At 43.3% G+C, this 27,874-nt stretch overlaps 1 protein-coding gene across 1 annotated transcript in view; it reads left to right on the top strand.

Annotated features, from left to right (window-relative positions):
• HEPACAM (hepatic and glial cell adhesion molecule) overlaps positions 1 to 27,874 on the top strand; it is a 122,307-nt gene that overhangs the window by 70,436 nt on the left and 23,997 nt on the right. The window contains exons 4-6 of the mRNA XM_075603161.1: positions 16,406 to 16,499; positions 22,309 to 22,385; positions 23,132 to 23,202. Of these exons, the coding sequence (XP_075459276.1) occupies positions 16,406 to 16,499; positions 22,309 to 22,385; positions 23,132 to 23,202 (242 nt within the window). The remainder of the gene's footprint in view (positions 1 to 16,405; positions 16,500 to 22,308; positions 22,386 to 23,131; positions 23,203 to 27,874) is intronic.

Here is a 27,874-nt window from a genome sequence, read left to right as displayed (position 1 = left end):
AAGTAAACACAAATGTATTTTGATAGGCAAGGCGTTTTTAGAGTAATACAATACAATAAAGTACATTATTTTATAAGCATCTAGAGCCCAAAAATAAATGTTATATTTTCTTCTAAAAGGAGTACAGTAATTTTTGGGCTCTAACATAATTACAAAGAAAACAAGTAAACTCACAAATGCATTTTGATAATGTAGGCAAGAAGCTTATACAAGTAATACAGTAATTACATACAGTAATGAAAACAAAAATACTTACTCTGTTGTGACTGTGGGACTCCACTTTACACCTTTTGCGTTACCATGGGCATGATAGCTTACAGTGCTTTTTGCTAAAATGAGGCCCGAAGTACGTAACCAGGGTTGGATCTGTAAAATTCTGTGTCCTTTCATGTACATGTTCTGCATTCTCATGCTGAGATCCTTTGAAACAATTTTCCTCTGCATTGCTGCTTTAGGAAATAATGTGTGTGTATTTGATGTGTATTTGAGTGTGCATTGAATCAACATAAGTAATGGTGTATTTATACAATGAGATGGACCTCACCCGACAGGTTAGGCACTGTACGCCCACATTTAACACCTGAAGCTCGTGTCCATGCCCAACAAAAAATTCAAATGGGAGCTCAGTGCATGAAAGGTGACACAAATTGCATACTGTAGCCTCCTACATGCTGATCTGTGTCTGAACGAGCTCTTGTCCAGATACTGTATTGTGCATTCTTCCATCTGCTTCCATGGATCTTTACCGATTCTACGGACACAGGAACCTGCTTTCTTCTGCCGTGCCGACAACGAAAAAGCAAAAAGCGGAACATGTTTCCAAGCCAAAGCAAAAGCCAAAAGAGAATAAAGAAAACGTTCCGAGGATTCCAAGGGCAAAGAACCCTGGTCCTTATTATGTGAAGAAGAAAAGGGCCAAAATAAACTTCACAAAACCTGTTTGGATGGGCCCCATACATGTAAGATGCTCGTCCGGAAACCCCCAGCTTACCTGCTCCAGCACACATCAACGCTGATTCTCATCCGGATTCCCCCAGCTTACCTGCACCAGCACCCAACACTCCTTGCACCTGATCCAGCTCGATCACCCGCATGCTGAATGTTTTCAGTGGTGTCGACATCACTGACAACTTTACAGAGCAATACAGGGACCAAATGGAGGCCAAGATGGAGCCTCTTTTGGCGGCCATGGAGAATATGGATACAGTAGGTGCCTGGGTGGCATGGGTATTCGTATGGATACGATTGGGAAGAACATTGCAGGGATCTATTCTTTGCATGGAGTCCCTGCCCCTGTATGTCTGCAGGAGCAGGAGGGTGGCCTGGAGGCACCTTATTCTCCCATTGAGGAACCACATACCTCCCCCCCCCCCACACCCTCTCAATCCCTGGATTTGAACTTCATGGTGCCAACACCAAGCACATCACAGGACCCTCGACTCTTACCCCCTCCATCTGCAGAATACATGTATGCCCTTGTGGTGGATGAGATGACAACCCCGGTAAGGTCACCACAGGACGAAAGCATCCTCCAAGACCATCTACCCCAGCCTGCTGGCAGAAGCACACCCGCTCCAGCACCCAGGATTGTACAGCTCCCAGATCATGCTGAGAGAACTGTCCCAGAGCGTCCGGGATAAATTCAAGATCAGATGTGCTGGTTTACCACAGAAATATGCCCAGTTCATCTTTAAACACCACGTCTGTTTTGAGCTGTACAGCGAGTGGATCCACAATGTCAATTTTTATGGCAATAAAGACAAGAAGGCTCTTCCTGCAAATTTAAAGAATTCAATTATAGAAGAATTGAAGCGCTATTTTAATGTTACCACTGGTATTGCTAGAAATGTGAGAGACAGCATCAATGGCCTTTTGAGGCATAAAGGGCTCTTCCCTGGAGCACCATCGAATTGTTTGATGACTGCTAATGTTTTTAATCTAAATACTGTAAAAAGATAGTTGATTGTTTTAAATTGTTTCATTGTTTAATGTTTTTTTTTTTCAATTTTACAGTTTAACAATGGACTGTACTGGCGGCATGGTATAATAATTTTTTTTTATTTCTGTTTTGTATTTTGCATGTTTGAAGCTGGGCAAAGACACCCTGCAGGAACCTCCCCCCCCCCCCCCATCCTCTGGTGCAGTAAACTGTCACAACAATACTGCCAGGTAAGACACAGTGCTCCAATCCATGCATAACAAATCCCTCCCCTCCCCCCCAAACCTCATAAAACCTAATGTACTGTAAACTTCTATTCCCACTGTACAACAGTGCACTACAATGCATGATTTGTCTACTCCAACCCCCTGTCCCCCTCAGAAAATTGAATATACTGTTTAACAATGGACTATACTGGCGGCATGGTATAATAATTTTTTTCTATTTCTGTTTTGTATTCTGCATGTCTGAGCTGGGCAAAGACACCCTGCAGGACCCCCCCCCCCCCCCCCCCCAGTGCAGAAAACTCTCACAACAATACTTCCAGGTAAGACAGAATGCTCCAATCCATGCATAACAAATCCCTTTCCCCCCTCCTTTTAGCCAAAGATACACAGTAAAAAATTTCCCAATAGAACGTAACATTGTTGTGGCAATACTAACTTGAAAGTTTGACACTTAGCCTACTGTAGCAGCAATAATACACACTAGCTGAATAAGTCCTGTATGAGTAGCCAATTACAATAAATCAGCGATTCTTGGAGAACAGTAGATTATGCTGTAAACTCTATAAAAGATGCAGGCATACTTTAACCACAATGTATGGTGCGATTGATAATATAGAATATTGTCTCTGTCTTTCCAGACCCAGATGTCCAAGAAGCAGTCACCATTACGAAGAAGAAAAAGATAAGATTGTAAATTTTGAAGAGGTGACGTTGTATTTTTGTATTATTCTTTTTTCCTTTATTATCCTGTGCAAATAAAACTTTTTATTCTTTAAATATACTTTTTTGGGTGTTCATGTATTTAATGTCTATACACTTACAGTAGTACTACTGTATACCTAAAGTTCTTTGGGCATTTCAATATATAAAAATGTGTCATTGATAAACTGTACAGAATACAGTACTGTACAGTATGTACAAAATAATTTATAAATCTACAAAAATAAAATAAATAATAATAAATAAAATATATTAAAATAAAAGTGTTTTTTACTATCTAGATACACTAACAACAGTACTGTACTACTGTCTAGCACAATGGTTCCCAAATCCAGTCCTCAAGGAACCCCATCAGTGCAGGTTTTAAGCATATCCCTGCTTGAGCACAGGTGGTTCAGTCAAAAATGATTGGGTCTAGCAGATACATTATCTAGCGACTCTGTGAGGAAATTACATACACGCATGCGCTTAAATGTGATTACACACATATGCGTTTCAACCAGGTTCCAATTTGACATACACGCATGTGCATAAATGTGATGACACACATATGCGTTTCAACCAGGTTCCAATTTGACATAAACGCATGTGCATAAATGTGATGACACACATATGAGTTTCAACCAGTTTCAAATTAGACATACCGTACAAGCATGCATGGAATAAATATTTTATATTCGGAAGAAGAGGCGACGTTGTATTTTTGTATTACTCCTTTTCCGTTTATTATCCTGTACAAATACAACATTTAATTATTTTGTTGTGTGCGCTCATATTTTTAATCTTCTACAGTTAGATGATTTTTGTATGGCTAAGGAGCCTCAGAAAAGACTTCTTTCCCATGTACAGTGTAGAGATATGAACTCGTAACGTTAATCTTAAAATTACAATTACACACATACACTTGCAGAACTGTATGACAATAAAAGACAGGTTGAAATGCACTTAGATTTTTAGATTTTAAGACAACAACGCGCGATCGCCCACTTGAGTTTCTCGACGGTATTGCAGACATCGCTAAAATGCAATTTTCTATAACTGATAAAAACACTAGTAAACACGCGTCTTAACGCGGGAAAGTTTGAAGAAATCATGCAGCACGACCTGGGTATACCCAGGAATACAAATCGTGAAATGTTCAGATAACGGCTGCTGCATCTGTAATAGCGGTCATTGAACCAAAAATAATTATTGGTCATAATATAATCAATACTCTTAATAATGAAATCTGCTTGTTCCGGTGTGATATCATCACCTCGTTTAAGGAATTCTTTAACAGCCTATGTACCTTGCATATGGTTAATACTAGTATACAGAGCTGTTACATCACAGGTTACAAAGCAGTAGTCATCCTGCCATTCCATTTGATCAAATAAATTGATCATCTGAGTGGTGTCCCAAATATAGGAAGGCAGTTTGACCACATACTTTTGAAGATATAGATCTATATATTCGGATAGATTTTGGGAAAGGGAGTCAGTCCCTGAAATAATAGGTCTCCCTGGAGGATTCTATAAATATTTGTGTATCTTAGGGATAAAATAGAAGATGGGTAACTTAGGAAATCTATTAAAAAGATAATTAAACTCAAAATTATTTAAAATGCCCAGTTCTTTTCCTTCTAAGAGAATTGTCATTTCGGAGGACTTGATAAGTATTATTGTCCCCCAAAATTCTCTGAGCTTCTTGTAAATAGTAATCCACACTCATGATTACAATTTCCCCATCTTTGTCGGCCTGTTTTATAACAATCTCCTTATTAGATTGCAACTGTTTTAGTGCTAACTTTTCCTTTACCGTTAAGTTAAATTCCATTTGTTTCTTTTGTTTTCAGACATCTTTTCAAAATCCTTAATAACCATTTTGATGACATGTATCCACAAAATTTCCCATACAATGATAGGGGAAAAGGGTGGATTTAGGTTTAAGATTTGAGTGCGTAAACCTGTCCTTTTCCCCTATTGTGTTACTTTCTCTATTCTCCTGTGGATACTCTAGACTTTGTTTGTGGAAATATCTCTTTAATGTGAACTTGCGCAAAAACTTACTGACATATACACGTAACTTAAATGTGTTGGGTCCCAATGAGGGTGCAAAATGTAAATCCTTATTGAGTACTGCAATTTGATCTACTGATAAAGTGTTGTCACTTAAATTGAAAATTCCAGTGAGTGCAATTACATTCTCTTCTTGTGTATGCGTCCCACTTCCCCCTCGTGTCTCTTTGCTGTCTCTTTTACGCCTCAATGGGGATGCTATCTGTGACACATCTCTCAAACGGGAAAAACAGTTCTTGTGGAACCACTTTTCCCTTCAATCTTCCTCGCAAGAGTTTAGTCTCTGTTCTATTATCTCGCCTGTCCCTAAAAAAGCAGATGATTCCTCCCAGCATGCAAAATGTCTATCTTCCCCTTCCAGGGGAAACAACAGTCTGATTGGCTCTTAGGGATCACATGGTGCCATCTCTCTATGCAGCATGGGAGTTGTAGTCCTGGCAGAGTCTACTTATCATTGCAGCCGCATGCACCTACATTGCCACGCATGCGCGACTCAGCAATTGCAACCTTCTTTGCGCATGCGCAAACCTCTGCGATGCGTACGCACCTAAACATGGTGGCGAACTGCGAAAAGGGCCGCCGACAAGCCCGTCGCCCTCCCTGCACATCCACCTGGCGTCGGAGGTAGGAGAGGGGGCAAGGGAGCAGGGTAAACACGAAGGGGACACCTGGCTACACTTATATACCTTCCAGAGCACTCCCCCATGGTAAACTTAACTCCACAGACAAAGCCTTACCAGAGTTTTCTCCTGCATGCCACCCCCTTGGGTTTGTTACCCTGTCCAGCAAAGCCATTCAACCTGTACATTTTTTTCAACAAAGATCAGATCAGAGAGGACTTAAAAAGCAAGATTTAGCAAGATGGTTAACCTTGTTTGGCATGCTGCACCCAAAATATTACTTGTTCATGGCTATATCCTTACATAAATATTGATGTACAGTATGCACCCGGGCAACATAACTCTGTTACAACTAGAGTGCTGCCTATATGTCATTATATACATATATATAGGACTGAAATAAACAGAGTAGAACTAGTAGAAGTTGAAGATTATTTATTTATCAAATGTTTTACTAGGAAGTAATACATTGAGAGTTATGTCTAACTTCGCCGGTAAGTAACAATGGATTGAAACCATTTGAATTCAAATCAATAGCAGAATGAAAATATGATGGAGTGTATTTGGGAGGAACAAAAATGTATTTCAAGAGATCCTTCCACTCTGTCTCAAGAGGAAGGTTTACAAACAGTGTATTCTGCCTGTGTTGATGTATGGATATGAAACTTGGATCCTAATGCGAAGATAATTCAGAAACTTCAAACAACTCAAAGTAGTATGGAGAGATGTATACCAGATATTACTCGGAGAGACAGGAAAAAGAATGAATGAGTTTGAAACCAAACAAAAGTCTGTGACATCATCACAAGGGTAAATAAATTAAAATAGCAGTAGGGCAGACATATCATAAGAAGAATTTACTAACATTGGACAAAGATGGTGCTCAAAATGGGAGGATGAAATCAGAAAATGTTTTGGAGAAATGTGGAGAAGAGATGCTTGCAACTGCAGTACCTGGAAGATCACCGGGAAGGCTTTCATTCACCAGTAGATCCACAAGGGCTGAAGAGGGAGATGATGACAATGATGTATATGAATATTGATAAGCTCTGTGGGTGTACTATGCTACTGGGTACTTTTGGTTTTAGCTATACTTTTTAAATGGACAATTAGAATAACACAGACACAGAAAAAGTGAATTGCAAGAATAAGCCTGTAATACTGTAAGTTACATATTGGTCCCCAAAAAAATCTGTAACAAGTAGCACTGGGGGATATATTTAAAGCAGCCTTCATTACCATATATAGCCATTTTCACGGGAGACCAGTACTTTTAACATCTTTATACTTTCCGGGATCAATTCACTAGGCAAGACAAGGTAGTTGAATAAAATTAGGTTAATTCTGATAAAACCAGCAGATATACAATGAAACACAAAATATAGTAAATACACACTTAACTGGAGGTCTGGGAGGAGTCTTTAGCCTCACTAGGTGCAGGGCGTCTGCTTCAGAAGGCTTACCCTGTCTGCTCCACGTCCAGGAACACCATGGTACTCTTTTTGGGAAAGAAAACTGTCTTTCCCCGCTGACCTCTACTTGGGTGAAAGTTAGCACTTAACCACGATCTGAGAACTTGTCCTCAGCTAGGCCAGGCTTCTCTGGCAAATCCATGCCGAGTGCTTTGCTATTCCGAGCAAAGCACTTTTGAAAAGCCTGACAGCGCTTCATCGGACCAAGTCTCAAAATAGTCTGGTTCTCTGATCGACCAGTCCCCTTATTTAGACCTCGGTGTCCTATATTCAACATGAAGAAGGGGCTGGCAACCAATCAGAGAGCGAATCGTAACTCTATCAGCCAATCCAAGCTGGGGGCTAGTCTTGTTGTACGCGTCAGAGGAGGGGGTGTGTTGGAGGCTCAGGACACAAGCAAGAAGGAAATTCAAACTGGCCAATGGGAACCGTGCCTACCAGTAACAACTTCCCCTTGCCAGCCCTATACCTCCCGCTGGGTAGGTTCCACTGAGTATGGGAGAACAAAGAGTCTCTCCAACGGGGAGCCTTTGTCTCCAAACCCGGTACTCCACCCTTTCCCACTCACCAAACGGCCTAACACCTCTCAGCTTCCCTTCTCCTCTTTTTTTTTCCAAACTTTTTTATTGGGTAGATACACGGTTACATGAATACAAGTGACAACATTTTTCATCCCAATACATTACGCCATTTTCAATTTTTGTGGAAGAAGGGCAAGGCAACTTGCCCATGAAGAGCACTTCCCAAGAAGGGGAAGCTTGGTATAGTACCGAAGTAGGGGGGGGAGGAGGGGGGGGGAACCTGTATGGGGGGGGAGAGGTGGGGAGGGAGGGGGGAAAAGGGGGGGGAGTGTATCTTCTTCTGGGAGGCCTGCGTCCCAGTTATTGGGGCTGCTAGCTCTCTATGGGGGGGGGATTCCTGTTTTGACCCGAGGGGGACCCCCATCCTATAATGTCAGCCACGGTTCCCATACCCTTTCGAACGGTTTGGTTTTTTGCTTTAGGTAGGCCGTAAGCTTTTCCATAAGCATTACTTCGTTGATTCTTTTTTTTAACATACCCTTAGATGGGGGGGCTACCTTCTTCCAGGAAGACGCTATTTCACATCTTGCCGCTGTGAGAATAAAGGAGATCAATTTCCTAGTTGGACGACCAATTTCCTCAGTTGGTCTGGCCAGTAGGTAGGTCAGTGGCTCAATGGGTACCTCGAGGTCTGTGACCTCTTTTATTAATTTTTGGACCGTAGTCCAGTATTTCTTAATTTCTGGACATGACCACCAGATATGGGCCATGTCCCCCTGTTGACCACAGCCTCTCCAGCACTGGTCCGATGCCAGAGGGTAGATTTGTTTTAGTCTCACTGGCGTGAGATACCAGTGGAAGAGTACCTTGTAAATATTTTCCTTTGTGGTGGTGCAGATAGATGTCCCTGTGGCCGCTCCCCAGATTTCTTCCCAGTCCTCCTCCTCGATAGTTATGTTCAGGTCGGCGGCCCATTTATGCATGTAATCATGCTGGGGAGGTCCCTCCCTTGTTTCCATCTCCGAGTAGATCCTGGAGATTAGTCCCCTTTGATCTGATTTGGGCTCGCATAATCTCTCGGATCTAGTAGGAAAGGGGAATTCCGGGCTTGGCGATACCTTTTGGGCGAAGTGTCTAATTTGGAGGTACTTAAACGCATCCAAATTCGGGATCTTATATTTCGCTTTCAGGTCACGGTAGCTTAGGAGGCCTCCCAGACACAATATATCCCTCAATGTCTTTATACCTTTTGACTTTAGTTGGTCGAACTGTTTTGACGCACACCCCGGGGGGAATTTAGGATTATCAAATATTGGTGTAAGTTGTGACCCCGTAGAGGTAAGCTTATATTTGATTTTAGTTTTTAGCCAGACTTCCCACGTGTGTCTTGCCGTTCTTAGGTTGAAATTTCGCGGTGGCATATCTTCTCTTTCCATACTCCATAGGCATGCTGGTAGAGAAGGCATTTTAGCATAGAATGTTTCTATTTGGAGCCAGCATCTTTGGGCCGGATCTGTGTTCCATAGTACCGCTTGCTTTAGTTGAGCAGCTTGGTAGTATTTTTGGATATCTGGGACTCCCATGCCCCCTCTCCCCCGTGGTGACAGTAGAACTGAGCGGGCTACTCTGGGTCTTTTGCCTTGCCAAATGAAATGGAACATTCTGTTTTGGATATTTTTGAGTTTTGAGCCGGGAACATGGACCGGGAGGGTTTGAAAAAAATACAGTAATCTTGGGAGTATATTCATTTTTAAAGATATCATCCTTCCGATCCACGATATCTGGTAATCTTCCCATTTGCTCAAATCCTTTATAATTTTGTCAAAGAGAGCTGGGTAGTTACATTGATATAGTGACTGGAAGTCATTTGATACATTCACTCCCAGGTATTTGATGTATAAAGGGCTCCATTTATATGCAAAGTTTATTTTGATTAATTTCACTTCTGGCTCTGCTAGGCTGAGATTTAGGGCCTCTGATTTATCACTATTAATTTTATATCCTGATATGCCCCCAAAGTCCTCAAGCTCCTTTTGGAGATTGGTAAGGGAGGTTTGGGGTTTGGTTAGCGTTAGAATGATATCGTCAGCGAACAGGGAAATTTTGTAATTTGTTTTTCCAATCGTTATGCCCTGTATACTTATATTATTTCGAATTTTAGCCGCCAAAGGTTCTATGGTGAGAGCAAAGAGGAGGGGGGACAAGGGACAACCCTGTCTTGTACCATTTCATATTTGGAATCTCTCCGAGTTTCCTCCTGGCAGTTTTACCCTTGCTGATGGGTTCTGGTACAGCGCCTTTACTCCTTCTAGGTACAAGTCTTTGAAGCTGAATTTCTCCAACGTTTTGGTGAGGAAAAGCCAATCGATTCTATCAAATGCCTTCTCTGCGTCTAAACTTAGTAACATTGCCTTGGAGTTGGTAAGATGGACATGTTCAATAATGTCAAAGATCTTTCTGGTATTGTCTGAGGCTTGACGCCCCAGAACAAACCCTACCTGATCAATGTTTATTAATCTTGGCAGAATGGGATTCAGCCGGTTTGCCAAGATTTTACTGTAAAGTTTCAAATCGTTATTTAGGAGTGAGATGGGCCTGTAGCTTCCGCACTGTGTTGGGTCTCTCCCTTCTTTGTGGATAAAGGCCAGATTAGCTAGGGACATTGATGGCGGGATAGGGTTCCCTTCCAGGAAAGAATTGAACAGGCTCAGCAAGTGTGGGGTTAAGACTGGGAGAAACCTTTTGTAATAGATATTGGAGAAGCCATCTGGGGTTGGTGCTTTGGATATTTTAGAAGCCTTTACTGCGGATATCAGTTCTTCTTTAGTGATTTTGGAGTTGAGGTGGGAATTTTCTTCCTCCGTCAATTTGGGGAGATCACAGTCAGCCAGGTAGCTTAAGATTGCTTCTGACCTTGCCGACTCTGAGGCCTCCTTTTGAGTCTTCAAATTGTAAAGTTTAGTATAAAATTTAGTAAATTCGTCCGCTATTTTCTCCTCATTATATAGCACCTCCCCAGACCTGCTTCTTATCGCCGTGATCTGGGATCTTTTTTGTACGCCTCTTAATTTAGATGCTAGCAGTCTATCGGCCTTGTTCCCTTTGTCGTAATATCTCTGATTTGTCCATTTGAGGGCTTTTTCCACCCTTTCTAGCTGGATGCTTTTTAGTTCATTTCTGGTGGCGGTCAGAGCTTTATATATTCTTTTTGATGGGTTAATTTTATGTTGTTGTTCCAAATCGGTTATTTTCTCTGTCAGATCTTTTATTACTTTTGCCTTAATTTTTTTCTTATAAGAGGCAATTGAGATGAAATGACCTCTGATTGCTGCTTTATGGGCTTCCCATAATATAGCAGGTGATGAGACCGTGCCACAGTTGTTAAAGAAGTACTCCTTGAGGGCCTTTTTGATCTTCCTCTCTACCTCTGGACAATTTAGTAGTGTGTCGTTCAACTTCCAATTATAGGAGGTTGTTTTTACGAAGGGGACCGATAGAGTTAAGGTGACTGGCGCATGGTCTGACCAGGTTGTTGGGCCTATATCTGAGCCTGTGGAGGCCTCTAAGATGTTCTTGGATCCAAGGAAGTAATCAATGCGAGAGTAGGTCTGGTGAGGTGCTGAGAAGAACGTATAATCTCTTTGGCCCTGATGTTGGGTTCTCCATAAATCTATCAAGGAAAATTCCTTAAGTATCTCTCTGAATCTCATCCCATTGCTTACGGATTGGGGTGGGAGCGGTCAGCCTGGGGTGAGTGATTTGTCTTCTATTGGGTTAAGGACCATGTTCAGGTCTCCTCCCACTATCACTGAGGACAGGTATTTTGGGTCTAGGTCCTCTAACACTTTTTTCAGAAATACTGTCTGGTTTTCATTCGGGGCATATAGATTGACTAGAGCGATTTCCGTACCCGAGAGTGTACCATACACCACCAGAAATCTACCCTCTGGATCTATGACTGTTTTTGTTAAATTGAATGGGGTTCCTTGACGGACTAGAATTGCTACTCCCCTTTTTTTTACTGCTAAATGAGGAATAAAACCCCAAGGGGAATGCATTTTGGAATGTTTTGGGCGGATCTTGAGATGTAAAGTGCGTCTCCTGGAGGAAAATTATGTCTCCGCCAGACTTCTTCATTTCTTGAAGAGCTAATCGTCTTTTTCTATTGTTTTGTAGGCCTTTTACATTGAGGGAGACCAATTTAATTACGGATTTGCTAGCCATATGGGCTTTTATCGGTGGAGTTTTTTAGGGCCTCACCTTTCCCAACAGCGAGGGTCTGCTTGAGTGCTTCCTTTAGGATGTGAGGCCGCGCATCCGGACCAGGGTCGTCCCCCCAGGGGCAAGGTGGGGGGGGAAGGACGGGAAGGGACAGGGACTATGATGGGAGGGGAGGAGGGGTTCCTGCTGGGACAGCATCAGCGGGGGGTATTGGGAAAGGAGAAGAAAGAAACTAGGCTTCTAAGTGGCCTAGTAAAAATATAAACCGGTAGTCTACTAGCCGGTTGTTGGGCTTAAGGCCCTTGGGAGGTGATTCCGGGTCTGTCGCCTCTCTGTCTGGGCAGCAGGTCGTGGACCCTTACCTATTTTTGTCAGTCACACCATTAGGTGCTAGTTTAGGGATTTGGTTAGGGGCCTTGAATTGGGGGTCCGAGTAACTTCTGTCGGGTGATGTGGGGGGGGGGGGAGGATGTGGAGGGGGGTGGGGGGAAAGGATAGGGGAGTGCCTATTTGTATAGATTGGGTTGGGGTGACCACATAACGTTTTTTTTTTTTTTTTTTCTGGGGGGTAACAACATTCCAACCCATGGGGGTTGTACATTCAGGGAATTAACAGTGCTGGGTAACTTGTGTTACAACTTGGATCAGTAATGCTTGTTTCCTCTAGTTTGTCCGCCAGGTGAGGCTTCCACTAGTACAGTTGCGTGCATGCTTTCACCACAAATTTTGAGTAATCCCCTCTTAACTACTACACTTATCACTTAGGGGGGGGGAGACCAGGCGGGAGGGGGGAGGGGGGGCGGGAGGAAGGCGAGGGAGTGGCGGAGGGGGTGGAAGGAGAGGGGGTGGTAGGAGGGGGGGGGGGCAGGGTGGGGGGGTGAAGTGGGGGGGAGTGGGGGGGAAGGGTGCTTGTTAGTGTGGATCGGGGGGAGGCAAACATTTAACATTCTTTGACAGTTTATCCACAAAAGGGCAGGGGGGTGGGGGAGGGAGCGCAGGGGGGTGGGGGAGGGAGCGCAGGGGGGGTGGGGGAGGGAGCACAGGGGGGGAGTGCCGGGGGGGGAGTGGAGGGGAAGGGGGGGAATGCAGGGGGGGAGGAGGGCAGGGGGGGTGGGGGGGGGAGTGCTGGAAGGGGGAAGGGGAGTGCCGGGGGGGGAGTGCAAGGGGGGGAGGGGGGATGTATATACCGAGCCCTATGCAGCATACATATACAAAGCACAGTGCAATAAGCATATTCAAAGTACCCATACAATAGGCGCCCATATGTTGATCCCTGGGGAGGGGGAGGGGGTCGTCTAGCGTTCTATAACAGCTTATCAACATATGGGGATCAAGTGTTCAGATAGCAGGTAGCAACGATGCTGAGAACTTTTCAACCTCAATACAACAATATTATACATCACTTATATTTTAACTTATAGTGGCAATACCGGGAATCCCCGGTTTATCCACCGGGTGGGGGGGGGGTGCCGGGGGATGGAGGGGGGGGAGGGGGTGGTGCCGGGGGAGGGAGTGGGGGTGGTGGTGCAGGGGGAGGGAGGGGGGGGTGGTGCAGGGGGAGGGAGGGGGGGAAGGGGTGCATGGGAAAGGGGGTGCAGGGGGAGGGAGGGGGGGTACATGGGGAGAGGGGGGGGAGCATATACAGAGCACAATGCGTTAAACATATACACGGCACCCTGCAATAAACATGTACAGGGTACCCATGCACTAAGCAGGTACATGCTGATCCCTGGGCCGGGGTAGGAGGGGGGGTGGTTGTTTGGGCGGGCGGGGGGAGGGTAATGTGTCCATTTCGTGTATTAAGTTTCGGTAAGGAGCACCCTCCCGCCACCCCCCCAAGGTCCCCACAAACCCGCCACCGTCTCCCGATCATCTGAGCTGGGTAAGTGCCGGTCTTGATACTCCTCGGGGTACTCAGGGGTCCTCAAGCATGTCCCCAGCCGGGGAGCTGTTACTCCCGGGCAGTAACTCGGCAGCAGGATTCGCCATCTCGCCCGGTGCCCCGTTGCGGGGTTCCTCCGGTCAGCTGGTGGGCTCGGGGAAAACACGCCATGGTTCCCCCTCTCGCGAGAAGGGAGCCGGTGAGCGGTACACGTGGCGGACGTCCTCCGGGTAAGTTGCATCGGCGCTCCGTCCCCGGAGTGGGGGGTTGGTCTCAACAGCTCTCCGCCTCAGGGGTCCAGGGGTCTAGTGGCGAGTCCTTCACTTCTCTCTCGGATCAATCGGGTAAGTTTAAGAGTTTATTTTTTTTCCCCCGCTTTATTTATTTATTTCTTGGAGTCTTGCTGGAGGGCAGCAATTCTTTCGGAGGCTCTTGCTGGTCCACCTCTGTCTTCTTTCTGACTCCTGGCTAGGGGGGTCTCCAGCCACGATGGAGGGGGGGTAAGACCCAGGGCCTTGGCAACATGTCTTCGGGGTATCTCATAGTGAAAAACCTTCCTCCTTTGTTAACAATTAACTTAAAAGGAAACCCCCACCGGTATTTCACATCTTTTTCCCTCAGGAGTGAGGTAAGAAGCTTCAGCTCTTGACGTCGGATTACTGTTTGCCTTGAGAGATCACTATATAGTTGAATGCTTTCTTCTTGGAAGATGAGGGTTTCCATCTCTCGGCTGGCAGCAAGGATCCTTTCTTTTGAGGAATAGCTGTGCAGCCTTACAATGATGTCCCTTCTTCTCTTGGGGTCATCTGATTTAGGGCCCAGGGCTCGGTGGGCCCTGTCAATCTCTAGGTCTTTCTCTGGGATGTCTCCACAGATCAATGCGAATAGTTCCAATATGTATACTTTTACTTGAGAGGGGGCAATCGTCTCAGGGACATTTCTGACGCGAATATTCTGCCGTCTGTCCCTGTTTTCTTGCTCCTCTTGATTTTCTTTCAAAGCTGCTATTTCTTCCCTAGGCGTGTTATTTCCTCTTCTGCAGCTGATTGTTTTGTCCAGGCGTCCTCCACCTTTGCCTCAATGTCTGTTGTCCTCTTTGTCAGGGTAGAGATTTCCTCCCTGATGTCCCTCACTGCCTCCTTTAGGTCAGTTTGTAAAGACTGGTGCAGTTTTATATGCATTTCGGCAAACAGCTCCTCCATGTATTCCCTTGTTACTGGGATCCCTGGTGCTGAGGTCCCTTCAGTCTGCTTGCGAGTACTCGCTGCACCGGGTGAGCCTCGTGGCCCGCCGCCATCTTGCCTTTCTGTCGGCTCCTCCATTCTCCTCTGCGAAGGCGAAAAAAACTTTGAAACCGCTTGATTTGTGGGTTTCTTTCCTTTCCCTGACATTCCTGGTACTTTCCCCCTTGTATTAGTCCGAAAAAGTGGGGTGAAAATCGGGTGGTGTGTGTTGCTTTAATGCGGATTATACAGCGTTTCCACGGAGCTCCCTGCCTACCCGACCATTCCTGGTGACGTCACCGGAAGCCTTCCCTTCTCCTCTTTGATCCCATATATCTATGCAGACATCCTGGCTGCTTATCGAATAACCAGGACTGTCTTATAGAGATGAATCCACATTTTTAAAGTACATCTTTTTTACTCTAACCTGAGCTTCGGAATACAATTGTTACACTAAGCATGGCAGGAGGGAAATACAATATTTTAAAGGGAAAATATAACAAGGACAACATGCATATATGTTCCCGCAGACCATTTGCGGTCTGCGGGTAAAATGGGGGGACAACCGATATCTTTGTTCCCAACCATGTTCACATGTTTTAAACCCATTTTCATCAAAATACCCACCCTTACACTCCCGCTCCCGAAATCCTAGGTTTATTGAATGACATTAAGGGTTACAATATACACAGTATCCCCGGCTTATGGTGCTGCTTTGCTACCGGGGACAGTTTAAGGGGTAAACAGCCGGGCTTCACCTTTATTATGAAGACTGGCTACTCCCATGGTCACAGCCATATATGACTGTCAAGAATCTACTCCTCTGTTCCTATGTCTATGCTAAATGTTGGGAATGTATTTTAAACTTTGACACATTTTATATGTGTTTTATCAGTAATTATTTTGTGCCTCCTTAGACCTTGCCTTTAACACAGAAAAAAGGGTATACAGTAAAATGCCATACCATCCTAACATGTGTCCAATAATCTCTGTCTAAATGCTTATGTTGGTCCTTTAAAACACTGCCAAATTGTTCATTGATACAATATGACACAAATTGAGCCAAAGCAGCATGAAAAATGGAAGCAAAAAAAAAGATCTAACAAAATGACTCTTCTAATATCAATTTAACTTTAAAATTGCATTTTTTTACATTGAATATATAGCCCTACTGTATGTGAAGAAGGTAAACTAAAAGCTTGTACAAAGTCCAATAATTTTTCAAAGATTGAATAAAATAAGTATTTTCTGTAGAGGGAATCCAGGAAGCTCAGGAGTCAGTTAACGTGGTGTCGATCTCTGAAACTCATTATCGGAGCTTAGAAATCTCCCCTGATTATAATAAGTATACATCTACAGCATCAGTTACCCAATAATGTTTGTGTCTTTATTCAGGTATTTGTTGTATTTCTTTATTGTTAAAGTTGTGTAATAACTTACACTGTTTTCCCTGTAGATTTGACTGACCCACATCACAGTGATGGATATGTGAGCTTTACCTAATGTCTTTTTTTTCTTTGCAGGCAGAAGCTCCCTTTATATAATCCTTTCCACAGGTGGAATATTCCTTCTTGTTACCTTGGTGACAGTGTGTGCCTGTTGCAAACCATCCAGGAAGTATGATGTTCTTAATAAATAAATATATTCCTGATATTCGCTTTTTGCATCTTGGTTTACAGTACATTCAGTGCTAACAACTGAATAGGTTGACAGAATGCCCAGCACAAAATATTTTACCATTCTAGTTTCTAAATACATTTTCTTAAGAGAGTCCATTACAGAATAGAAAAGATTGAAGCCAATGCGAGTTTTAGTGCGATAGTACCCCGATCAGCATTATCGCAATTTAATAAATACTGCAACCCCCAGACAGTGGACAACAAGAGAAACGCTAAGGGGTAGCTAAATGTGAAAACGGATTTTACTTTTCTAAGAACGGGGAAGGTTCCATCAAAATTTGAATCTGAAATCTTCACATGTACTGTAGGAGTCTCATTGGCTTGTAATAAAAAGGCTATTAAAGCATCAGTCCACCCAATTGTATTTGTTATTATAATCTAAATTGAGAGGTCCTCCAGAGCAGAACTGCAATATTCCAAGCTCTAGAGATCAACCCGTTTCTGAAAAATTTACTTTTGTGTTTGCAGGTGAGATTTTTTTTAAAATGGCTGCCGGAGTCATGCAATAGCAAGTCATAGGGGCCTATTCTAGTAGGTTTGATAACCAACTCATCGAGCTTTATGAGCAGTTCCCGCACATTTTGGTAAGTTTGCTATTAATTAAGCTCAGATGAGTTGCCAAACTCATACGGGGAGTGTATTTTCCCTAGCATTCTCGCTTCTGCTCAAACACATTGAGCGGGAGCTTCAAGAAAGCAAAATAGCACTATTTTGAAAAAATCACGCTATTCTAGTAGCCTCGAGAATCTCCTCAGGGCTCTGAAGTAGCGAGTTTATCAAAGATCTCATCTCGCCACCCCAAGGGTGGTGGGATGGGATTTGAGAGTGGGGCTTAGTAAAAATAAATGCATTTTTCCTGCATCGAATTAATGCCGGGAGTCTCCGGAGCGGAAACACATTAATACAGCTAAACCCCGTTATAACGCGGGTCTCGGGGTCCACCCCGAGACCACCGCGTTACTAACGGGGTCGCGAGAAAAAAAAATGGCCGCCGCGCTTTAGCGCATATTCATCCCGCGGGACAGGAGATGGGAGCGGGCATGTCCCTCCGCTCCCCGCTTCCCCCTGTCACCGCGGGACAGGCCGCGGGGCAGGAGATGGGAGCGGGGATGTCTCTCCTGTCCCCGCTTCCCCCTGTCACCTCGGGACAGGCCGCGGGGCAGGAGATGGGAGCGGGGATGTCTCTCCTGTCCCCGCTTCCCCCTGTCACCTCGGGACAGGCCGCGGGGCAGGAGATGGGAGCGGGGATGTCCCTCCTGTCCCCGCTTCCCCCTGTCACCTCGGGACAGGCCGCGGGGCAGGAGATGGGAGCGGGGATGTCTCTCCTGTCCCCGCTTCCCCCTGTCACCTCGGGACAGGCCGCGGGGCAGGAGATGGGAGCGGGGATGTCTCTCCTGTCCCCGCTTCCCCCTGTCACCTCGGGACAGGCCGCGGGGCAGGAGATGGGAGCGGGGATGTCTCTCCTGTCCCCGCTTCCCCCTGTCACCTCGGGACAGGCCGCGGGGCAGGAGATGGGAGTGGGGATGTCCCCTCAGGTCGCCGCTTACCTCAGAACCATGCTGCCTGCATGGAGGTTGTAGCGGGGGGTTTCTTCTCCCCACCGCTGTCCCCGGTGCTCCCGCTGCCTGCGCGGGAGGAGGGGGGGGAGCGGGTGGTGGTGCTGGTCGCGGCCCGTCTGTGTAGAGTGAGAGAGTGTGTGTGTATGTATATATGGGAGAGAAAGTGTGTGTGTGTATATGGGTGTGTGAGTGTGGGTAAGTGTCTGAGTGTGTGTGTAAGTGTGTGTAAGTGTGTGTGAGTGTGTGTGAGTGTCTGTGAGTGTGTAAGTGTGTGTGAGTGTGTGTGAGTGTGTGTGAGTGTGTGTGAGTGTCTGTGAGTGTCTGTGAGTGTCTGTGAGTGTCTAAGTGTGTGTGAGTGTGTGTGAGTGTCTGTGAGTGTCTGTGAGTGTGTAAGTGTGTGTGAGTGTGTGTGAGTGTGTGTCTGTGAGTGTCTAAGTGTGTGTAAGTGTGTGTAAGTGTGTGTGAGTGTGTGTGAGTGTCTAAGTGTGTGTAAGTGTGTGTGTGTGTGTGTGTGTGTGTGAGTGTGTGTGAGTGTCTGTAAGTGTGCGTAAGTGTGCGTGAGTGTGCGTAAGTGTGTGTGAGTGTGCGTGAGTGTGGTCAGTGTGTGTGCAGTGTGTCAGTGTGAGCAATGAGCAGTGTGTGTGCAGTGTGCAGTGTGTGTGCAGTGTGGCAGTGAGCAATGAGCAGTGTGTGTGCAGTGAGTGTGTGCAGTGTGTCAGTGTGAGCAATGAGCAGTGTGTGTGCAGTGTGCAGTGTGTGTGCAGTGTGGCAGTGTGAGCAATGAGCAGTGTGTGTGCAGTGAGTGTGTGCAGTGTGCAAAAAAAAAAATGTAAAAAAAATTTTTTAAAAAATTTTTTTTTTTTTTTTTTTTTTTTAAAAAAAACGGGAGCCACGGGAAAACCGCGTTATAACCGAATCGCGGTATAACGAGGCGCGTTATAACGGGGTTTAGCTGTACCAGTTCCGGAGACCCCCAGCTTCAATCCAATGCAATAAAAATACACATACAGGCAGCTCCATTACCTTATCAGCTAACCGCTAAGGCAATGAAGGGGTTAAGTACCAGTGCCCAGTTTATTGTGGTTAGCGTGGGTGGGTGAAGTTGGTATTTAGCCCATGGTGGGTGATTAAGCCTTGTGGGGCAGTGGCAAATACCACTTCCATCCACCACCGCTACACCCAATGAAAATGAAAACACAATTGTAGCCAATACACCCATTCATTGCCAGTGTCGTTACCTATGCCTTCAATTAGAGCAAAGATAACCCCAATGGGAATGAATGAGCACCATCTCTTCCCCCAACAACCATTACATTACAGTACAGGAATTAGCAAAACTACTATTATCATTTTCTGGATAATAGCTCATTTGCCCATTCAAAATAAAACATTATCCCGCCAGGATATAAAACTTCTACTTACCCTTGCCAGGATGAAGGCCACCCTCTTCACCTCGCTTGGGTGGGTAGCAGGGGAGGGGGGTTAACCCCTTAATTACTATAGCGGTTACTAACCGCTAAGATGATTAAGAGGTTAGTGGCCATTACTTTGTTTTTTGATTGTACTGTTGCTTCCCACAGAGGACATGGATGCGGAGGACGGTGATGAGGATGGCCTTCATCCTAGCAGGGGTAAGTAGAAGTTGTATTTATGTTATGCTGGCTGGATAATGTTTTATTTTGAATGGGCAAATGCACTCTTATCCAGATCTGGATAATACTAATTTTGCCCATTATTGTACTGTATGTGTTGGAGGGTGGGGTTGTTGGGAGTAGAGTAGTTGGGAAGTAGAGTTGTTGTGTTTTTTAATGTTTGTTGGGGTAGAGGGATTGGGTGAAGGGGTAGTTGCCCCAAGGGCGGGTGGTAAGGCCTCTCAGATGGGTAGCAGGAGTGCTTAACCCCTTAATTACCATAGTTGTTCCCACCTCTATGGTTGAAGGAGACAGATTTTTCTCTTGGTCAGGACTGCATGAATATACTCAACCCGAGGAGAATTTGGCAATCGCCCTGAGTTCACGAGCTCCCAGCAAATGGACACACGAACGTTCGGAGAAATGAAGATTCAGACACAAGGCAGTTCTGCATCCTCACTTCTAATTTTATTATGGCTGCGAGCAGCTTTTTATAGGCATTCACAAAGGCGTTTCTGGTACATAACAGAAAGTAGGATTGTCAGCATTATTACTGGTAAAAACTAGATTTAAGGTATACGTGTCTTTCTAGCTTGTTATCTGCTGAAGCAGGTCTCGTCTGTATTTACCTTTCTGGGGTCCTAGCTGTGGCTTGTTTACTTAAAACAAACATCTTACAAGAAAAGATAAGGATTCTTGCTGACTACAAAACAGTTACAAAGTTTCTTGTTTTAAAAAGCTGATCTCACAAAATGGAAAACAGACAACATGGCGGACAGACTAGTAATTTTAACCCTTTCAATGGTTGTAAAGGGGTTAACTCTTCCCGCAACCTTCCTGGCATGCCTAAACAGCCACCCTTGGGGCAACTACCCCCTTCATCCACCCCCTCTGCCCCCAATGAACAGGGTGCTCATGTTTAACCCCCTCATTGCCTTAGCGGCTTGCCGCTAAGGTAATTAAGCTTTTTTAATTTAAATTTGAAAACCAGTGTGCGGGAGCAGGGGGTCTCCTTAGCTGAACCACATTGATTTCAACCTCGGGGACCCCCTGCTTCCCGAGTTATAGGCCTTGGTATGGGGTGCCGGTATCCCTCTGCAATGTTAAAATCTCACTTGTCACGTGACTGGGACACTTAAATCCTTAGAAGATACCGGCACTCCATACCGGGGCCTGTATCTTGGGAGGCAGGGGGTCCCCGGACCTGAAATAAATGCAGTTCAGCTTCGGAGACCCCTGCTCCCGCACACTAGTGTTCAAATTTAAATAAAACAGTGTGATCGCCTGTGAGAGCTGTGCAGGGAAAGGCAGCCCTCTCTGTGCAGCTCTCTATGTAGCTCAGATTGCGAGAAGATCGCAGGGGGATAACTTAGAAAAAAGCTGAGATCACATTGCTGCTACGCTGAGCGGTATTGGCATTATCCTACCTCCCGGTTTCAGATGGTTTGTGATTCTTTCAGAATACCAGAATAACACAATGACAAACCGTTCGGCGGGAACATCCACATCTTTCGCATAGCAGCAAAGTCATCGAAGCTACTAGAATAGGCCCCATACTATCATGTTACAAGGCCATGCAGCTTCCTACTACCCATGGGAGTGTGAATGTTCCAGCAGCCATATTGATTTCTCAAAAGTGTAGGGATAGTTGCTGGTTTGAGAAGGTTTCATGTCATTAATTGGTGCTGCTATCACTATGAATTGTCATATTTTACATTAATCTTGCAGGGAATCATGTATATACAGTATATATAATGTGTATGTAGTATGTACATGTATAAGAATTACATTTTTCTGTGTTCATTTTGGAAGAATGTTGTAGTCAACCTATATGAGATTCAGTGAGATCTACTGTATTTATCCATCCTGCATCAAATATCGAATAGGGAATGAAAAGTCACAAATGACACCAATATTGAACAGATATTACATTTTTTAACTAATTTTACAAAACATTATAAATGAATGCAAACATGCTAAATGCATTTAAAGCAGCAGTCTTTGGTGAAGAACCTTTTTTATGCATTTGAATATGTATTATTTTTCAGAGATCTTTTCTTGTCTTTTTCAATGCTATTTTTATTTTTTTTAATCTGATGATCTATAGAGGAGATATACGCGTTTGGAATCATACTGTAGGTCTGGGAGGTTAAAATGCAGCTCTTTCCAGAGTTTAGTGCATTCTATTGGTTACTATGGTAAAGTTCAAAGCTAGAGATTAGGAAAATCCCAGTTTTTAAGACAAATATTTTTTTACATTTTGTTTAAAGCAGAATATTGGCATTGTATGAGGTAAACACATACTGTATAGGCGGCTGGAGGGGATTGATGCTTTAATGTCAACGACAAGCTGAGTTCTACAGTACAGTATATCTTCCTGAAATAGCATTGGTGAAACAAATTGCTTGCCAATGTGGCTATTGGCACAAAACTTCTTGTGCTTTGCTAAGATGGTGAGAGAAAAGATAATAATGGGTTGCTATTAAATTACTATGTTTATAAGTGTGAACAAAGATTTTTTTTAACATACAAAATGAAAACCATTCTTGTCTTTTAGAGAGAAGCATGAGTTAGAAAAACATGGGTCATCTGAATATGTTGAAAGAAATGAAGAAGATGCTCTGAAGCATGAAGGTACCATAAATGACCAGTTGACAATGATGAAGAGAATGCACATTAATAAGTAGAAAAAAGATCACACGTACTGAATGAATAGGCGAGAGGAATAGAAACCCATTCCGAATTTCTACCATGAGATTCCATAAATTTGAGCCTGCGTCACTTTGCACTAATGTGTCAGACTCGTTTGTGCTAATTATGCTCCACTTGAGCTATTTGCAGAGTGATTTTAGGAGGAGTTAAGGGAGGAGATCGTCAGCACAATATCACAATGAGATGTATCATAGGTTGTGCGTATAGCTACAGTAGTGCAGTTTCCCTCTCTTATTGCATGAAATTAATTTGCCAGGTCTGAGGGGGCATTATTTCTACTCCTTTATGATCCACTCCATACAGTATGTTAGAATGAAGATTCATACATATACTACTGGCACAAATTAACACAATGAAAATGTTTTGTACATTTCTTTAGATATAATTGATATATTATCTATCTATTATTAATAGAAAGATATATTTCATAAAGTGACTTGCCCAAGTTCACAAGGAAAATGGACACAGGGATATAAATCAATAAAACAATTAAAATCTGCCCCACTCGAGGTCATGATCCTGAGCAGAATATTTGTTATAAACTGTAGCCTTGATCGCCAGAACACTGATCCTATGTAAGATCTGGGTAACCATGCAATATCACAATTACATTGAAAAACAATTATGGTACCATTGACTCACTTTGTTTTTTTTTTGTATATGTGCAGTTGATATAATTCCACAAACTGGGGAACATGAAAGTAAGAACCCTGTTGCATTGTACATCTTGAAGAATACGGTGAGAATATTTCTACATAAGCATTTGTTATCAATTACCTGAATTACAGTATCTAAAAAAGGAATACATATAAAATTATTGTTAGGTAAAAAGCAGGAGAAAGTAGAGGATTTTTAACCCCTAGCGATGCTAGCCAGGAAATGTCCATGTAATAAATATGCAAGTTAAAGCATTTGAATCTTCATAATCCTTCCAAACAAAGCAGCCTTATTGAACTCAGAACTCCAACATCCATAAATACTGTGATATGCCACTATTAAAATCCTTTGAATCCCACTGTCTGTAGACTCCCAATTGTCTATAATAGGTACATCCTGTATGGGTGTCAAGTGGCTATAGGAACTAAATGGTATTGAGGTCACATAAATGAGCAGCATATAATAATGAAATTACTCACTGATGACCATGTGGAGATCTGAAGTCTGTCGGCGTGCTCCTACCAAGGGGTTCCAGTATGCAGAGATCGTGAGCGGCGTTGCAGCTGCCTTGGAGAAAATTATGACCAGTACTGCAAAAGTCTAGGCACGAAAATGTATTAAAGGCACATTAAAAACAGTAAGATGGATGTCTCATCATTATATAGTATTATCGACCATGACCAGGAAATGACTGCTGTCCAATATTATTTACATAAATCAGATCTGTCTGGAGCACCAAAAACATTTTTGGTGGATTCTATTATGTTTTTGTTAACTCACAAATATTTTATGTTTGACACACACTTTTTTCTTCAATCACAGGGTACTGCAATGGGAACGTCTTTTGCCCCATCATATGCAAATTTATTTATGGGTTTTTAGGAGAGCACTCACATTTATGGTAGTAAAAATGTATTTCATAATCACATAATCTTTTTTAAAAGATATATCGATGACCTCATCCTAATTTGGGATGGGGATAGTGATACATTGGGTACAATCATCGATATATTGAATAACAACAATTTAAATTTCACTTTTGAAAGTCACACAACTAATATTAATTATTTAGATATACATTTGTATATTGATCTATCCTGTACCATCCAGATGGAGGTTTTCAGGAAGATCAATTCACGTAATACCTTTTTAAGATCAGACAGCAATCATCCCAGGCCCCTAATTAAGGGGCTACCGAAGGGTCAATTCCTTAGGTTAAGGAGACTTTGTTCTTCAGATGAGACATACATTCATCACTCTAAAAATCTTATGCAGAGGTTTAAAGATAGGGGTTATGATGATCTAACCGTAAGAAATGCTTTTGAACATGCTCTGTAGTTGGATAGAGATAGTCTTAGCTCAACGTGTGGAGATAAATCTAAGAAAAGATTGAAAAATAGTGGTTCTAATGATGAATCCACAACACCTTTTTTCATAACGAAATTCAGTAACCAGGCCCAACAAGTTAAGAACATCATTAACAAACATTGGGGAGTCTTAAGTTTAGATTGTGACCTTCTTCCATTTATTGAGAAGGGTCCTAGAATGGTTTTCAGAAAAGCCAAAACTTTGGCTAACCATCTATCCCCCAGTCTCTTCTCATCAGCAAATACAGCAGTATCCCTAAATAAAACAAAAGGTTTCTTTAGATGTGGTACTTGCAAGATTTGCAGGTACGCTTATCCGGGAAAAATCTTACGGTAAAGAAAATGAAAAATCCCTATGTAATTAGATCTTTCATTAACTGCAATACACAATTTGTAGTGTACTACATATGGTGTAAATGTGCTAAAGGATACGTAGGGAGAACAATAAGACCATTTAACAGCGAATGATGGAACATGTGAGGTTTATTAGAAATAAAGATTTAAATCATCCAGTTTCAAGACACTTTGTAGAATGTCCCCAGGGTGGACTTGCGAACTTCAGATTCATGGCAATTGAGCACACTGAGACTCCAAAACGTGGAGGAGATAGACTAAATAGTTTAAATAAAAGAGAGATGTTTTGGGTGTTTCCTTGGATACTCTGGCCCCAATCGGCATAAATGTTGGTTGGGAATTGCAGCATTTTTTGCACTAAATAAGTAATTTTTCATCATATATGACTTAATTCACCCCCCCCCCCTCTCAGGGTTCCTCCATTTATTCCGGTCATATGTATGTACTACTAAATGGGAGGTCATCATTATGATCTCATACAAGAGATATAGTATTTAAAGTTGTTTAGAGTTCAGTGATACAATAATTATCATAGGACCAATGCTCTAGAGATAGGGACTCAAATTAATTTTAATAAATACATTAATAAACATAATACAAATAATAATGTTTAGGATCGTTTAGGGATGCCCATCGTGCATTGGTCTAAAACTTCCTTTGACATGTCTCCACAAGATATACAATGGTCCATTTAATTAATGATTTATGATCATGATGATGTGTTTTTTACGTTCTCTCTTTTTTTTTTCTTTTCTTTCTTAGTCATTATATGGTTCAAATATTGTGAGGATTTATACTACAGTAATTGCTTTTTTTATTTTAAATCACTACAAGTTTGATAGTGTTTTAGCAATGGTCAATATTTTATGGGACAGTGCTTTCGATTTTTCTATGTGTTGGTTTATATGTATATATTTGTGGGATATTTGCACTTGCCCCATTAGGTTATATGTCTCTTTTTCAAGATGCCCAGTTCTTTCCTTCCTCTTGTCATACTTTTTTCAATCTTTTTTTAGCTGATAACCAGCTTTAACAACGCTTTATGAGATAAGAGGTATGATGGCTCTCATTGGTTGGGGGTCCCCTACATCATGTCATTTTGCATGGTGTCTCTCAGCTGGCTATTAGTTTAATTACATTAGTTCTCCGTGAGAGAAGGGGCGTGATGATTCCTATTGGATGGAAATGCCGATACGTTACGAGTGAAGAGAGGAATTATGGGTATTTTTGTGATCGATCGGTTTTGTACCGTACTCTTTGATAAAGCGTGTGTGACCACGCGAAATGTGTAAGAGTGTTCTCTTACTGTTTTTAATGTGCCTTTAATATATTTTCGTGCCTAGACTTTTGCAGTACTGGTCATAATTTTCTCCAAGGCAGCTGCACCGCCGCTCACGATCTCTGCATTAGAGAAAAAGCAGAATGGTGTACTGTGTAAATGATATACCTTTATTTATTCTCTGCATATACATGTGTAACACCCTTCCCCTCCCCCCTACCTTACGAGAGATCTGCATGTTCCGTGTATACCGGTGCTGGTTAGCTCACCTGCTTTAGGCCAGGAAACCTGAGTCTCCGCTGGGGTAGTGGGAATAGCAACCGGACAGGCTGGTACTTCATCAGTGCAGCATCTCTAACCTGTAGGGTAGCTGCCAAAGGCAGATGGTATTCCCCACAGGAACCCCCTTTTCCAGCAATGACAGAGAATTGGAACGATTCACCTTTTATTTGTCAGGCCAGGACCCGATCCATCTCTTGCAAGAGAGGTATGTCTTACACTGACTATCATAGAATATCTTCCCTCGCATCACTGTTATTCCCTGACTCGGCCCCCCAAGGGCTTGAGGCCCTTGAGATTAGTCGCTATCCCCTTACCCCCTGATGGGGTAAGGCAGATACCACGTCACTCACTGGGGAGCAGACTACATCCTAGAATCGTCACATCTACATTTGGGTTAGGAGACTCTTATATACCTGGGGAGGGGTTAGTGACCCTGCCCCAAACTGGACAGGTGTTAGAGGAGTTCCCGTTGTCACACCATACTACGTGTGACCCCTTAACACCCACCTTCCCCTAGGAATGATGCTCCTAACTGCCATCCAGCCTGCACCTGACTATGGCAACAATCTAGCTAGTGTGCCAATGGACTCACATCCTTGCAATGTGAAAGGGATTTAACCATGGCACTTACCAGGACTTACATGCCAGGGCCACGAAGCACATAGCCTGGGGCACTAGGCTACACATGTATATATGTAACAGAACGGCTAAGGGAGTGTGAATAAGCCACAAAATAAATATCCAGTTAGGGGAATGTATCGGCCAGTGACTTTTGGTAAATCACACTGTTCAAGCGACAAGCATACAGATGTATTCTGTTTGTATCCGGGGTTTTCCTGACCCAAGCCTGTCCCTTACGTGAGATTTCCCAAGAAATGTACGCGTGTTATCTGCGATTTAACCTGGGTGAAGGGAGACCTGAAGGCGGGCAGAAATTCAATATGTGGCGTTATATGCTATACCAGCCAGAATCTTAAATTGGTGATAGTGAGTTATTGTGCCCCTCCCATTTAGCTGTAGAAAAAACATGCTGACAAGAGCTAGGCAAGGCTGAATGTGTACTGCATGTTGCACGCTGATAAGGGCTAGGTTGAGTGACTCGCAATGTACTGCATGTTACATGATGACAAGGGCTAGGTTGAGTAGCAATCACTGTACTGCATGTTACATGATGACAAGGGCTAGGCCGAATGTGTACCTTTTATTACATGTTGACAAGGACTAGGTTGAGTGACACTCCATGTACTTCATGTTACATGCTGACAAGAGCTATCTTGAGTGACACTCACTGTACTGCATGTTACATGAGGACAAGGGCTAGGCTGAATGGTACAGCATGTTACATGCTAACGAGGGCTAGAAAACCTTAGTACTTTATGTACAGTACTAAGTGTATTAAATGTACTGCTAAAGAGTAAAAACATTTTAAAACAATGAAATCAGTGAACACTTTATAAAACAAAACTTATTTT

Source organism: Ascaphus truei, chromosome 6, assembly GCF_040206685.1.
Source record: "Ascaphus truei isolate aAscTru1 chromosome 6, aAscTru1.hap1, whole genome shotgun sequence".
NCBI lineage: Eukaryota > Metazoa > Chordata > Amphibia > Anura > Ascaphidae > Ascaphus > Ascaphus truei.
The sequence above is the reverse complement of the archived record's forward strand: the minus strand, read 5'-3'. Positions and strand labels throughout refer to the sequence as shown.